Below are 15,268 nucleotides of genomic sequence, written 5' to 3' on the forward strand. Positions count from 1 at the left end.
GATGCTGCTTCTTTAGGCTAGGGATAGCCTGCTTTAGGATAGACCACGCTATGATGGTCAGTGATGACCCGGTGTCGATCTCCATCTCACATGGAGAGTCCTCGATGAGGACTGTGACCTTCAGCCTGGTGCGGACTTGGCCGATTGACGTGTGGTAGGTGACTTTATTGTCGCCCTCTGAGCGCCGTGGTGGCTTCTGCCAGGCCACTTGGTTGGGCCTCTGTTGGCGGTTTGGTGCACTTCTAGGCTGCCAGGCAGTGGCAGGGAATTTGCTCCGGCACACCTTGGCGATGTGCCCCTTTCGCTCGCAGCGCTGGCAGGTTGCATTACGGAAACGGCAAGCCGATCTGGCATGGTCTCCTCCGCAGCTAGCGCAAGGCGGGAGACGTGGTTTGAATTTGCGCGCCGGCTGGGCACGGCTACTGCGCATGCGGCAGCTGTCATTTTCTTCACCTTCTGAGCTCTCGGGCTCTGCAGTCTCACGATGTACGGGTTTACTCTTTCGCGCGTCTTGTGGAGTGCTTTGGCGCTGCAGAGTCTCAGTAGATTTGACGGCTGATTTGGACGCCCTGGCTTCGTCCAAGGCGATCTGCAGAGTGAGGTTAATGTCCCGTACGCCGCAAATTATGCAGTCCAGAATCAGTTCGTCTAGGTCTCGGAATTCGCAGTACATTGCGGCCTTGCGGAGCGCCGCAACATACTTGTTAATTGACTCACCCTCCTTCTGGTTTCTGATGTTAAATTCATGCTGGCAAACGTGCTTGGACGGCTTGGGCACATAGTGGGTCCTCAGTGTCTGCTGAATCACGGATCAGGCAACTGATTGTAGCGGTGTCAGCTCAGAGAGGTCTTTCGTCATCTCAAACACTTCCCGGCTGCAGTACCCGAGGAACATGTTCTTCTTGTGGCCTTCAGAAGGGCCCATGAGGTCATTTGTCTCGAGGAAGCAGTCAAACCATAGCATGTATGAGTCCCAGTGCTCAGTGACTGGGTCATACGGAGTTGGTGGGGCGTGCATGGCCATTTTGTGTTCAGAGGGCGTTTTGAGTTTGCCGCTCAAAAATGGCTGCTCGAAGCCACGTGATGTACTTGCTGGATTGCTACGCTCTTCGGTTTGCCTAGTTGCCTTCCATCCTACCCTCATCGCCAGTGTTAGATTGGGTAATGGATAGGCACACACAGGCTTAACGGTAACAACATCTGTTTATTAAGTATAACAAGTGAGAACAATCCAGTGAAAGTTGAGTCTGACAGCAACCCTTTTATAGGGAGCTGTCAGACCCTTCGACCAATAGGATTAAACCTCTGTTACCACCGGAACAGAGGACCTTGGTGGAAACTACTGTAGTTAGAGCAAGTATCTAACACCAATGAATTGTCACTGGTCCCAAAATGGGGTCCGCCTCCAGGCTGGTGCCATGCAGCTTCCATGTAGGAAAGCCATGTGGTGGATTATCAGCTGCTTCTAGAAAGAGACCTATGGAAAAGGTCAGTAGTAGACCAAGCTGTGACAGGTGGGGAGGAGGCTGTGGGATGAAGCGGGGCTGGAAGCAGGCCCAAATCCTGGGAGACTCATGTGGCAGGAAGTGGAGCATGGGTTGCCTCAGGGAGTCATGGGGGAGGGCACTGGGAGGCCCAGGACAGACATATACAGTGTGGGCCTGGGCCTGTGCTAAGCTTCCCAGGATATCTCCCACCCAAAGCACCCTATGCTCTGCTTAATGACCTTTGAGGTCACTTAATAACTGCAATGGGGAGAGCAGGATTTTTGGTTATTAAATGAGGTAATCACATTGGCACCTCACTTAATGACTGCTATGACTTATGACCGTAATGGAGCCTGCCCTCTCATAAGCTGTGAACTACTTGTTGTTAGTATCCTTATATGTATTTTCCATCATGCCTAACTCCAAATGCTTATATGCAACTCTCACCATCTCTGATTCTCACCAGTCAAGTTGATACTGACTCTTAGTAGCTATATAGACAGACCTTATCCAGAGCGACTGCTCAGGAAGATGAGCAGTTGATGCTGGAGGAAACATCACAGGTGCTACTAGATAAGAAATCTGATTTGATGTATTGTCTCAACAGCCCTTTTCTTTCCTTTTTTTACATTTCCTCTCTAATGGCCCATTTGGGTTATCTAATAAGCCCCTTATGTACTATATTGAGATGTGATTTTTACACATGCTTAAAAAGTATATTTTGAGAAGCTTAAGGAGAATATAGTGTTGCTCTCAAGTCCTTAGGACAGGGGTGTCCAAACTTGGCAACTTTAAGACTTGTGGACTTCAACTCCCAGAATTCCCCAGCCAGCAGAGGGTTGGGGAATTTTGGGAGTTGAAGTCCACAAGTCTTAAAGTTGCCAAGTTTGGACACCCCTGCCTTAGGAAATACTGTGTGAGCTGTACCAGACACATTTGTTATGGTTACCTAGTGTAACACTCACTCTAGCCTTCCCAGTTTGATATCCTCCATATGTGTCAGCCTGAAATTTCCAAATTTCCCAGCTAGCATATGTAGGCCAGACATATTTGGATCCACGTTTTCCTTGGCAACATTTTTCTAGCACAATAGTCAACGTGCAAAATTGCCACAATTTGAAATTGTAGGCGTGGGATTTCATCTCTCTGCTGAGGATGGGGCTCACTGCAAACATAAAACAGAAGCCCTGATTCCTTCAAATAGCAAGGAAAATAAGAAAGTTCCTGGTATATACTTAAATTTCAATTAGTCCCTAAACTTATCATTTGGGTAAAGCTTGAGAAACCTCCCACGTGCAATAGAAACTTTATGTGTGTCAGAGTGATGGTGTGAATATGTATGCTGAGAGCGATATTTGCTTGAGGAATTTGTCAATAGTGAATGAAGCCAGAGTTAACAATGGAAGAACTATTTTGTTTCTAGGATCTTCTTCGTCTGTCTCTCTTTCCCTTCTTTCCACATACATGAATGCGCACATACATACATATCAGGGGTGGGTTGCTGCCAGTTTTACTATCAATTCACAACCTGCGCTGCACGCATGTGTGCTTTTCAATGTAAATTGTTCTTCATGCTTGTACAGAACAATTTACAGTGAACTGCACACGTACAGTCACTAAAACCCAAAATGGTGGCGGCCTGGCGGCACTGAGGAAACCAGTTTGGGGGCGTGGCAGGCCTGGGTCGCTGCCGTTCTGCGACCTTGGCCTGAATTCCACTACTGGTTCAGCCGAACCAGGCCAAACCGGGAGCAACCCACCTCTGATACATATGTAATCAGATTTAGAAAGCATCAATCTCCCTAACAGAGTAATAAGTCTCCTTTCCTTTTCCTTTTCCTTTCCTTTCCTTTTTCCTTTCTTTTTCCTTTCCTTTTCCTTTCCTTTTTGCTTTCCTTTTGCTTTTTCCTTTTTCCTTTCCTTTCCTTTTTCCTTTCTTTTTCCTTTCCTTTTCCTTTCCTTTTTGCTTTCCTTTTGCTTTTTCCTTTTTCCTTTCCTTTCCTTTTCCTTTTCTTTTTCCTTTCCTTTCCTTTCCTTTTCCTTTCCTTTCTTTTTTCCTTTTCCTTTTCCTTTCCTTTTTGCTTTCTTTTTGCTTTTTCCTTTTTCCTTTCCTTTCCTTTTCCTTTTCTTTTTCCTTTCCTTTCCTTTTGCTTTTCCTTTCCTTTCCTTTCCTTTCCTTTTCCTTTCCTTTCTTTTTTCCTTTTCCTTTTCCTTTCCTTTCCTTTTTCCTTTCCTTTCCTTTTCCTTTCCTTTTTCCTTTCCTTTTGCTTTTCCTTTCCTTTCCTTTCCTTTTCCTTTCCTTTCTTTTTTCCTTTTCCCTTTCCTTTCCTTTCCTTTTTCCTTTCCTTTCCTTTTCCTTTTCTTTTTCCTTTTCCTTTTCCCTTTGTTTACTTTTATTTATTTTATTTATTTATTTATTTAAACTTATTAGTCGCCCCCTCTCCCCACAGGGACTCGGGGTGACGTACACAAGCAACAGTTAGCACAGTGTCAGAGGAGGTAAAAAATAAATAAATAATTACAATAAATAACATTAATAGTTTAAAAACTAAAATTGACAATTAAAAATGACCTAGGGGTGGAAAAGTTGTCGAGTTATGCCAGGCCGGCTAGCCGAAACAGGTGGGTCTTCAGTTTACTGCGGAAGGAGCGGAGATCGGTTGTTGTCCTAATGTCTGGGGGGAGGTCGTTCCAAAGGGTAGGGCCCGCCACAGAGAAAGACCTACTCCTGGGCACCGCCCTCTGACAATCTCTAGAGGACGGCACCCGGAGGAGAGCCTCTCTGTGTGAGCGAATGGGTCGCAGGGATGTATGGGGCAGGACACGATCCCGCAGGTAACTAGGCCCTATGCCATGGAGCGCTTTGAAGATGGTAACTAACACCTTGAAGCGCACCCGGTAGGCCACAGGAAGCCAGTGCAGCTCGCGCAGGAGCGGTGTTATATGGGAGAACCTCGATCTCCCCATAATTACCCGCGCGGCTGCATTCTGGACCAACTGCAGTCTCCGGGTGCACCTCAAGGGGAGCCCCATGTAGAGAGCATTACAGTAGTCCAGGCGAGACATCACCAGCGCGTGAGTGACTGTGTGCAGGGCCTCCCGGTCCAAAAGGGGTCGCAATTGGCGCACCAGGCGAACCTGGTGGAACGCCCCCCTCGCCACGGCTGCCACATGATCTTCCATAGCCAGCCGGGCACCAAGGAGGACGCCCAAATTGCGTGCCCGTTCCACCGGGGCTAATTGTTCATCCCCGATGGCCAGCGATGGAATGTGCTGGTTGTACCGGGGTGCCGGAAGCCACAGCCACTCTGTCTTGGAGGGGTTGAGCTTGAGCCTGTTGTCACCCATCCAGACCCGCACGGCTTCCAGACAACGGGACATCACTTCAACAGCCTCGTTGGGGTGGTTTGGGGTGGAAAAATACAGCTGAGTATCATCAGCGTACAGATGATATCTCACCCCAAAACCACGGATGATCTCGCCCAGCGGTTTCATATATGTGTTGAACAGGAGAGGCGAGAGGATCGACCCCTGTGGGACCCCACAAGTGAGGGGCCTCGGGGTCGACCTCTGCTCCCCTGTCAACACACATTGCGTCCGGCCAGAGAGGTAGGAGCGGAACCACCGCAATACGGTGCCCCTGATCCCCAACCCCTCCAGACGGCGCAATAGGATACCATGGTCGATGGTATCGAAAGCCGCCGAGAGGTCTAATAGGACAAGGATGGAGGAACAACCCCCATCCTTTGCCCTCCAGAGATCATCCACCAACGCGACCAAGGCCGTCTCCGTGCTGTGACCGGGTCGGAAGCCGGACTGGCGCGGGTCTAGATAACCATCTTCCTCCAGGTGACGCGGGAACTGCTGAGCCACCACACTCTCAACAACCTTCGCTAAAAAAGGAAGGTTGGAGACAGGACGATAATTTGCTAGCTCCATTGGGTCCAGAGAAGGCTTCTTGAGCAGGGGTCTCACCACCGCCTCTTTCAAGGCGGTTGGTAAAAGGCCCTCACCCAACGAAGCGTTCACCAGTCCCAGTAGCCAGCCACGTGAACCCTCCCAGGAAGCCAGTACCAACCAGGAGGGGCACGGGTCCAATAAACATGTGGTGGCTCGCAGTCGCCCGCGCAACCTGTCCAAATCTTCGGTGACAACAGGGTCAAACTCCTCCCAGCGTGGAATCTCAAGACTAGCCTCGGACGTCCCCCCTGGAGCACTGGAGTGGGTCCACCCCCTCCGGATCTGATCAATTTTATCCTGCAGGTATTCCCCAAACTCCTCTGCCCTGCCCTGCAAAGGGGGGTCCCGTTGTCCCTGCGACAGCAGGGAGCGGGTCACCCGAAACAGGGCTGCAGGGCGGTTCTCTGCGGACGCTATAAGGGTGGCACAATATTGACGTTTGGCCACCCTTATTGCCACAAGGTAGGTCCTTAAGTAGGCTCTTACCTGTGTTCGATCGGATTCGGAGCGGGAGGATCTCCACTTGTTCTCTAGGCGTCTCCTGTGGCGTTTCATCGCCCTTAGCTCCCCGTTAAACCAGGGAGCCCGAGTCGATCGTTGCCATCGGAGAGGCCGCAAAGGCGCAACCCGGTCCAAGGCCCCGGCGGCCGCACTGTTCCACGCGGCCACCAGGTCCTCTGCCCGGGAGCGGGACAGGTCTGCAGGAGGTGGCCCAAGCTCCGCCTGGAACCTATCTGGTTCCATCAGACGCCTGGGGCGGAACCATTTTCTTTTCCTTTCCTTTCCATTTCCTTTTCCTTTTCGTTTCCCTTTTCCTTTTCCTTTCCTTTCCCTTTCCCTTCCTTTTTCCTTTTCCCTTTTTCCCTTTTCCCTTTTCCTTTCCTTTTTCCTTTCCTATGGCTTTTCCTTTCCTTTTTCCTTTTTCCTTTTTCCTTTTTCCTTTTTCCTTTCCTTTTTCCTTTCCTTTCCTTTCCTTTCCGCAAACTGCATACAAAACCTTACCAAAAAAGATAACATCTTGACCAGACGTGGGTTTCTGCCGATTTGCCCCGGATTGGGCAAACTGGTACTGGTGGTGGCAGGAGGCTCTGCCCACCCATCCGGACACTTCTGTGCATGTGCAAAAGCATCATGTGAGCATGCGCACGGGCATGTGCACAAACACACTTGTAGTAATATAAATTGAAACCCACCTATAGATTCTGTGATTGGAAAAATCCCACAAATGCATAGAATTCCTTTGTTGGTATAATATCTTTATGGAATTAAGAAAAACAAACAAGAGGAGCTGGGATATGGCTTACTTGTACTTAGAACTAGAGTGTGAGTCCATAGATTAGCTGCTCAAATTCCTTTGCTTTAAATGAAATATTTAGCATTTTTTGAATTACAGCAATTATTTCTAAGTTTTTATATCAAAACGTTTTGTTCATTTCCTTGTCCATTTTTGGTGACATTGCTGCTCTTCATAACATTTTAACACACTTCAAATAGAACTAGTCCAGTCTTTTCAATATATATAACGTAGAGTGCAATTTTTTTGCCACTTACCTGGGAATAATCCCATTGAACTCTATCTGCACAGACGTATATTGAACTGGGCTGCTTAAAACTGTACAGGTAGTCCTTGATTTACAACTATTCATTTAGTGGACATTCAGAGTTGCAACTTACCGTATATTTCGGTGTATAAGACACAATTCTCCCCCCAAAGTGGGTGGAAATATCTGTGTGTCTTATAGAGCAAATGTTGCTGAAATCCCACCCACCCACCAGCCCCCACCCACCGGCCTCTGCCTCCAGGCAATTTACCTCCTTGCAGCAAACAGCAAATGGCCCGTTCCAGGTGGCGGGGTTAGGCGGCGGTGGCGGCGATCCCCACTGCCTGGAACAGGCTGAAAATGGAGCACATGAAGGCCGAAAATGGGATGTGCGGGGCCCGAAAACGCAGTGCGCAGAAGCAGCAATAGGTGGCAGCCATGATGGGCGATCCCTGCAGCCTGGAATAGCTGATAGGCAGTATTCTGGGAGGCAGATCCAACCGCCAATCAGCTACTCGTGCTAAATCAGGCTATGCTGCAGCTGATCAGGCTGTTTGCTGTTTGCTGCGAGGAGGCAAATTGCTGGAAGGCAGAGGCAGATTTTTTCCCTCCCCTTTTTTATTTTCACGCAATGGTTGCAGCCTCTCCATGATCATGTGATCAGAATTTGGAAGCTTGGCAACTGGCATGTATTTGTGATCACTTTTTGCTACTTTCTGACAAGCAAAGTCTATGGGGAAGGCAGATTCACTTCACAAAAGTGTCACTAATTTAACAACCACAGTGATTCACTTAATGACCATGGGAGGGGGAAAGGTCATAAAATGGGGCAAAGCTCACTTAGCAACTGTCTTGATGAGCAATGGAAATGTTGGGCTCAATTGTGATCGTAAATCAAGGACCACCTGTATTGAACCTTGTTGCTATGAGCAGCTACTGATGTTGGCAGGTTTGGGCTGAACATTGTGGATGACGTGTTGCTTGTGTTAGTTACAGGACCCTCATCCGACCCACGTACAAGATAGCTTACCGAACAGTGACTGCTCTTGAATGGCGATGCTGCCCTGGTTTCACTGGAAGCAACTGTGAGGAAGGTAAGACTCCTGCATGCTTGACTGCCCATCAAGAGGGTGTGTCTATGAAGCTGTGAGTATATCATCCAGCCTTCTCCCATTTGGTGTCCTCTAGTTGTATTGGATTCTTACAATTCTAGTCAGCATGAATCTCAGCATGAAGACCATGGATGTAGGTCGGTGGTGCGTTCCGGATCCCAACGCAACTGGTACATTGCGATGGGGCCGGGTGCCCACCGTGGGCACGCACGCTGTGCGCGCATACGCACCCATTGCTCTGCGATGCTCCAGCTGCTCGGCGGAGGTTGCGCAGGTGCCATACGCTGCACGTGCATGCACAAATGGCCTGGTTGGCTTAAATACGGGTAAGGAGCGAGGGCGGGCAGGCCCTCCAAAGCACCATTCTGGTACGGTGGCCGCTGCTCCCAGCAGCCACCGATACTCACCACTGATGTAGGTCCACTTTCTATGGAGCATGGGAGGCCGGAATATGTTAGTTAGAAATGGGAGGATTTACTGGTTTAGATTAGAAATACTGGACTGTGATCCTATCAAAGTTTCATCTGTGTTTACCCTTAAGCAAGAGTTAAATTTCTGAGGATTTCATAAAGATGTGCTTTTATGGCTTGCAAGCCACACTGATTTTAAGTGATTTATCATTATGTGCTATTTAGACAGATAACAGATTTCTTTTCTCCCACGTTGCATTGTTTTTAGTCTACAACTTATTACTAAATTTTAGTACATGGCATTAAAATTGGACTACCCTTATTTTAATTCCCATGGCAATAGGCAGGAGCACTATGTATCTCATGTTCTATTATTTCACAATTCGCTTTTATCCATCTGCAGTGTATCAGCCAGCAATTCTACCATGAGTTTAGATAAATCTTCTTCCTTTGTCTCTATTATATTTTGAAACCTCAGGTAGAATGCGGATCTTTCCATGTATCTCATGTTCTATACACATTTCCACCATGTTAGTCTCTGTTATACTGTATGATCAAACATGTTACAAGATGGCTCCTAGCAACTCACATGTGGTCAATCGGATAGTAGATGCTTGCCACAAAACACCCCGACCAACCAATGACATATAATAATTACTGAATATGTATTTTACATTTCTGTATTCTATAAATCTACATGCCTGTTTTCTTAACATGTACATCCATTGTTTCAAATGTTTATGAAGATTCTCAGTTATCCAGATCATAGTTGTGTCAAAAGTGGTTTTTATATTGAAAAGGCAACTGGACTGATTTTTTGAGGAAAAAACAAGATTTTTTTGCTTCCTATTCTGGAAGCTTCATCAGTTGTATTGGATGCTGTGGGAGATGGAAAGACAATTATTGAGAATTATTGAGATTAGTTGGTGGGAGAGGAAATGATAGGTTCTGACAGGATGGTGGTGGTGGTGGGGAAGTGGAAATGGAAAGATTGTGTTTTCTTTGCAACTAGTCTTAACTGTCAATAACTATCCTTCCATCTCCCACAACATCCAATTCAACTAATGAGGCTTCCACGATAGGAAGCGAAACATCTTGTTTTTTCCCTCAAAAAATCAGGCCAGTTGCCTGTTCAAAATAAAAACCACTTTTGATAGCATCTATTATTACAATTATAATTGCATAATTATTAAAATACACAAGAGGAAAGCCCACTGTTTTTCAGTAAAGGTTGCTTTGCTAGGAATTTTAAGGGCGAGACTTGCAATAAAACTCATTGATTTGCTATTTCTCAATCCCCTTCTCTCTTCTGTTGCTGTTTCCCCCCGCCCCCCTGTCAACCCTCTTCTTGGTTCTTGGTTTTTCCATTGTTAGTTCATTTGTTTATTAGTTTCTAAATGGCTGCAATCATGCCACTTTTGGCAGGGTATGAAAATAATTACAAAATGTCTAATCATAAAAATAGTACAATACAAAAATTAAAAACAGCAACTTAGAGCAATATAAACACACATGTTGTGTTCCCTCATTACATCAAATTTAAAAAAGGCTTTCAGAAGAGGTTTTGTTTTATCTTGTTTCCAGAAAGGCAATAATGTCAAGGCTTGTCTAGTTTCTTGAGTGAAGCTGTTTCATAGTGTAAGACCATTATATTACAATAGCTGCCCAGAGTTAGTGATTGAGATGGAGAGCCATAGAAATTGAACAAACAAATAAAAATGCATTATTGTACTGAGAAACAGCTTCTCCTGGCCTCGGACCAACCACCCATTTCATAGACATGGGGAAACACAACTAATTTTTTCTGAGTTGTCTTTAGGTTGATGGGTTCTAGTTGAAAAAAATAGTCCTGAAGGTGCCTCAGCATCAAACCATAGAAGACTTTATAAATTAAATTCGATACTTTAAATTGAATCGAAAAACCTATTGACAACCAGTGAAAGGCCCCTAACACAGAGGGATGTGATCATGTGTCCAGAACCCAGAAGTGATATTCAGCCTGTTCTCTCTGATTTGGGCGAACCGATAGCAGCGGCTGCGGGAGATTCCGCCCACCTGCCCCAACATCATGTGCTCACATTTGCATACCGGTAGGGAAGGGAAGGGAATCCCACCGCTGCCAGAACCCATTAATATGTGAGCTGTTCTGTTTCGGATGAAATGCAATTTGTGAGTGGTAGAGTCTAGTTATGCAATATCAGTTACTGTTGCAAAATCCTCTTGCTCCAAGTAGGGCCACAGCTGATGAATCAGTCAAAGCTAGATAAGGGCCCTCCTAGCTTTAGGGGACTGGAGACTAAAACATATGAAGAACGGTTGCAGGAACTGGGTATGTCTAGTTTAATAGAAAGAAGGACTAGGGGAGACATGATAGCAGTGTTCCAATATCTCAGGGGTTGCCACAAAGAAGAGGGAGTCAAACTATTCTCCAGGGCACCTGAGGGTAGAACAAGAAGCAATGGGTGGAAACTAATCAAGGAGAGAAGCAACTTAGAACTGAGGAGAAACTTCCTGACAGTTAAAACAATTAATCAGTGGAACAACTTGCCTCCAGAAGTTGTGAATGCCCCAACACTGGAAGTCTTTAAGAAGATGTTGGATAGCCATTTGTCTGAAACGGTATAGGGTTTCCTGCCTAGGCAGGGGGTTGGACTAGAAGACCTCCAAGGACCAACTCTGCTATTGTATTGTATAGCTAGATTTTCACCCAACCATCTGACAATTGCTTTTAGTTCAGAAGGACCTACAATTCATGCAACTACTCCAGTGGTGGTTTCCAGATCCCGTTCCAACCGTACCAGTTGGAACGGGCCCAGCGGCATCCACATGGACGTGCACAGCGTGCGCATGCATCTTAGTGCCTCTGCGAGACTCCGGGATGCTCCAGCTGCTCAGCGGAGCATCGCACAGGTGCTGTACGCACCATGCACATTTGCAGAAGCCCCAAAGATTTAAAAGACCAGTAAGGAGCTCGGGCGGGTGGGTGTGCCCTCTGGAGCACTGTACTGGAACGGTGTCTGGTGCTACGGGCAGGCTCCAGTACGCCGGTACTGGGGTGTACCGCCTGCAACCCACCACTGAACTGCTCCCTCAAGATCAATATTTGAAGGATAATACTGGAGTTGACAGAGAACCTTGCTGAATAAACTCACCTTACTTAGCCTCCTGTCAACAAGGCAGTGGTGGATTCCTACCGGTTCGGGTGAACCGATAGTGGTTTGGTGGCTGAAATTGGCAGCGACCCAGGCCTGCCACGCCCTTGTACCGGTTCCCCGGTTGGTGCTGTTGGCCCAGCTATCTTGTTTTTCAGTTCTCGCCATGCGCAGAACAATTTTAATTGCACTGTGCATGCGTGTGCAGCATGCACACGAGTGAACCAGCAGTAGTGCTGGCCGGAACCCACCCCTGCAGCAAGGGCAAGGTCAAAGGCAACTCAGTGTGGCCAACTTGCTGTGGGACAACTCACGATGGCCAACATGCCATGGCCAACACACCACTGTACAACTTGCTGCAGGACAAGAGTTCCATCACTATTGAAGAAATAGTGGAATAGAATCATTAAAGCAAGTATGCCAAAGAAGGGACAAAATGAAACACGAATGACAAAAAATAAAATAATTTTTAAAATAATTAAAAATACTTAAACTGAATTATTCAGTTCTTCCACAGTGAGTTGGCTGTGGTGAGTTGGCCTCACCAAGTTGTCCCATTCTGACAAGGGCATGCCTCTAGTTCCTTCCCTCTTTTGGCTTCTGTTAAGTCCCATGCAGCACATCAAAACATAATGAGATTTCGGTAAAGTATATTAGGTGAATACATAATATTGGAAACTATAAGAAGAATTTCTCATCTTCTTTTATAGTGAGTTAATTGAAGTACTGTAGAGACTTTTTGAGTACAGTAATTTAAATGTTCCTTCCAAAGTACCTTAGCATCTAGGCTAGCTTGTCGTTTATGAGATAAGCTGCCTGGGGATTTTCATTCTCTCTCTTGAATGTTTATGTCTGCTCTCCCTTCCATCCTTTTCCCAGCCTCTTCACAATCTTTCCCAATTTCCCCACAAGGCAGAGATGTTGTTCTCTCCCATGTTCGGTTCCCCTGGCACCACCACCATCACTATTCATTTCTTGACCTAACAGGCTTCCTATAGGAGGGGTCCCCAACCTTGGCAACTTTAAGACTTGTGGGCTTCAACTCCCAGAATTGGTCGGAGACCCCTGCCCTATAGGACATCACATTGAATGGATTCTCAAAGTTCTGTATTATGAAGCGGTTATGGCTGCTCATGCAGATGCCAAATGCAGATATCTCACATTATGTCACACAAAGAGCAACTTCACAAAAAGGTAAGTTGTACTAGAGAGTTGCAGGTTTCAAGTGCAATGAAGTAGTTGCACATATTTGTTCGAATAGAAGGCTGCTGCTATTTCACAAGGATTGGTAAAAGCATATTGACTAATGTAGGCTGAGCATAATCAGAAAAGTTTTAAAGTCACGCTGTGGAGATTAAAAATGAAACCCCTAATATAAGGTTTTCTGATAAAAATACATGAATGTTGTTAACATGGGACAAAGAAAGCGATTTAAAAAAAGAGGAGTCTGAACTTTTAATACTGGAAGGCAGATATGATTTGATATTCATGTCTTTGGAATGATTCCCATGATTGAAATATAGCAAGCAAGGAATAGAATTTGTTTAGAAGGAATAGAAACAATTGAAAGGGAGAAAGAATTGCATTATATAGCACAGCACAGAATTATTAATTGGCCAAGTGTGATTGGAGACACAAGGAATTTGTCTTCAGTGCATAAGCTCTCATTACTATATATGTGCTCACAGGCTATAAGTGATAAATCACATATGTCAAAAGTATTAGCAAAGGTTTACTGTGTGCAACTCTAGGGCATGGTACTCATCTCCGTTTTTTGGCTGAGCCAGCATTGTCCAAAGATAATTTTCATGGTTATATGGCTATACAGCAACGGCACATGGAATGTTGTTACCCTCCCACCGAAGTGATACCTATTGATCTACTTGCATTCTTCATGCTTTTGAGCAGGAATGAACTCTTGGCACTATTGAGGTGATCTTTGTGAATATAAAGGAATAAGAAGGAGCAAATAAAAACAATACACTGATTGATTGCTAATATTACCATCCCAATCTGGAGGAGATACAATACAATACAATAGCAGAGTTGGAAGGGACCTTGGAGGTCTTCTAGTCCAACCCCCTGCCTAGGCAGGGAACCGTATACCATTTCAGACAAATGGCTATCCAACATCTTCTTAAAGACTTTCAGTGTTGGGGCATTCACAACTTCTGGAGGCAAGCTGTTCCACTGATTAATTGTTCTAACTGTCAGGAAATTTCTCCTCAGTTCTAAGTTGCTTCTCTCCTTGATTAGTTTCCACCCATTGCTTCTTGTTCTACCTTCAGGTGCCTTGGAGAATAGTTTGATTCCCTCTTCTTTGTGGCAACCCCTGAGATATTGGAACACTGCTATCATGTCTCCCCTAGACGACCAAGCTGAGCCTGAGGGAGGGGTGTGTGTGTCAAGCACGTCATCAGTCTTGAGTCCCTTCATGCCCACAAGAGACCTAAGTCTAACCCACCTTGGATTCCAATGGCTCTTAATCTACCACCACTTTGCTTTGACTGTTAGTAATTCAGATTTTATTCAGCAATAAACCTGTATTCATTTGAATCGTCTTGCCTCCTGATTTCCTGCACTTGACACAAATAAGGAAAACACGCAAGTGATGCTTTCCAAAAGTAAACTCTGGATATTTAAAAAAAACACATTGCATTGAGGGACTCAAATTAATGGAATTTCTGTTGGAATATAAAATCTGCCAAGCACAATCTTTCCAGTGATTTCATGAAAAACAAAATGCTCCATAGAATAGCAGATGAAATCTAAATACAAGATTCCATTGCATGAATGTTAATTGGAAAATAATTTGGTGGAAGATCCTCAAAATGGAAATACTGAAAACACAATTGCAAACACCTAGTGAGACCCAGAAGATGGGCCTTCTCCTCTCTCCTCTCTGGAACATCATTCTCCCAGAGATTAGAATGGCCCCCACTCATAACACTCTTCCGAAAGGCCCTGAAACCTGGTCCTGCCAGTGGGCCTGGGGAACCCAGAGCGGGATGGAGCCCATTAAATGGCTCGTGTGATCTGCTGTCGCCGGGGCAGGAGGTGGGGGTGGATTTTATTATATTATATTTATTTATTTGATTCTTTTTATTTGTTTCATTGTTTTAAATGAGGTTTTATACTCTGTAAGCCGCCTTGAGTCACGATGGGCGAATAGGCAGCAATATAAATTAATTAATTAAATAAGTAAATAAATAAATAAAATAAAATAAAACAATTCTACAGATGATAAAAAAGAATAACAGAAAAAGCCAATATGGCTTCACAAAATATTAGTGGCGATTTGAAAGCCAAAAAGATACATAAAGATTTGTCTGAAGTGGTGTAGGGTTTCCTGCCTAGGCAGGGGGTTGGACTAGAAGACCTCCAAGACTTCTATTCTATTCTATTCTATTCTATTCTATTCTATTCTATTCTAAGATGGTAGAAAGAGGGATAGATCACTTAATATAAGAGATTATAGCAGTGGGTCTCAACCTTCCTAATGCCGTGACCCTTTAATACTGTGAAAGAGTCATTCGACCCCCCAAAGGGGTCCCGACCCACAGGTTGAGAATCACTGGATTATAGGGAAGCTGAGAAAGAAATGGA

The 15,268-nt window shown here is 45.4% G+C and overlaps 1 protein-coding gene across 8 annotated transcripts in view; it reads left to right on the top strand.

The window, feature by feature from the left end:
• The window catches only part of COL26A1 (collagen type XXVI alpha 1 chain), a 180,804-nt gene that overhangs the window by 32,132 nt on the left and 133,404 nt on the right, over positions 1-15,268 (top strand). For 7 of the 8 annotated variants that reach the window (XM_081942436.1, XM_081942438.1, XM_081942440.1 and 4 more), the window contains exon 3: positions 7,979-8,082. In XM_081942436.1, coding sequence (XP_081798562.1) covers positions 7,979-8,082 — 104 coding nt within the window. The remainder of the gene's footprint in view (positions 1-7,978; positions 8,083-15,268) is intronic. The other variant, XM_081942437.1, reaches the window with a different exon arrangement.

This window comes from Natrix helvetica, assembly GCF_964273705.1.
Source record: "Natrix helvetica genome assembly, chromosome: 2".
NCBI classification, from domain to species: Eukaryota; Metazoa; Chordata; class Lepidosauria; order Squamata; family Natricidae; genus Natrix; species Natrix helvetica.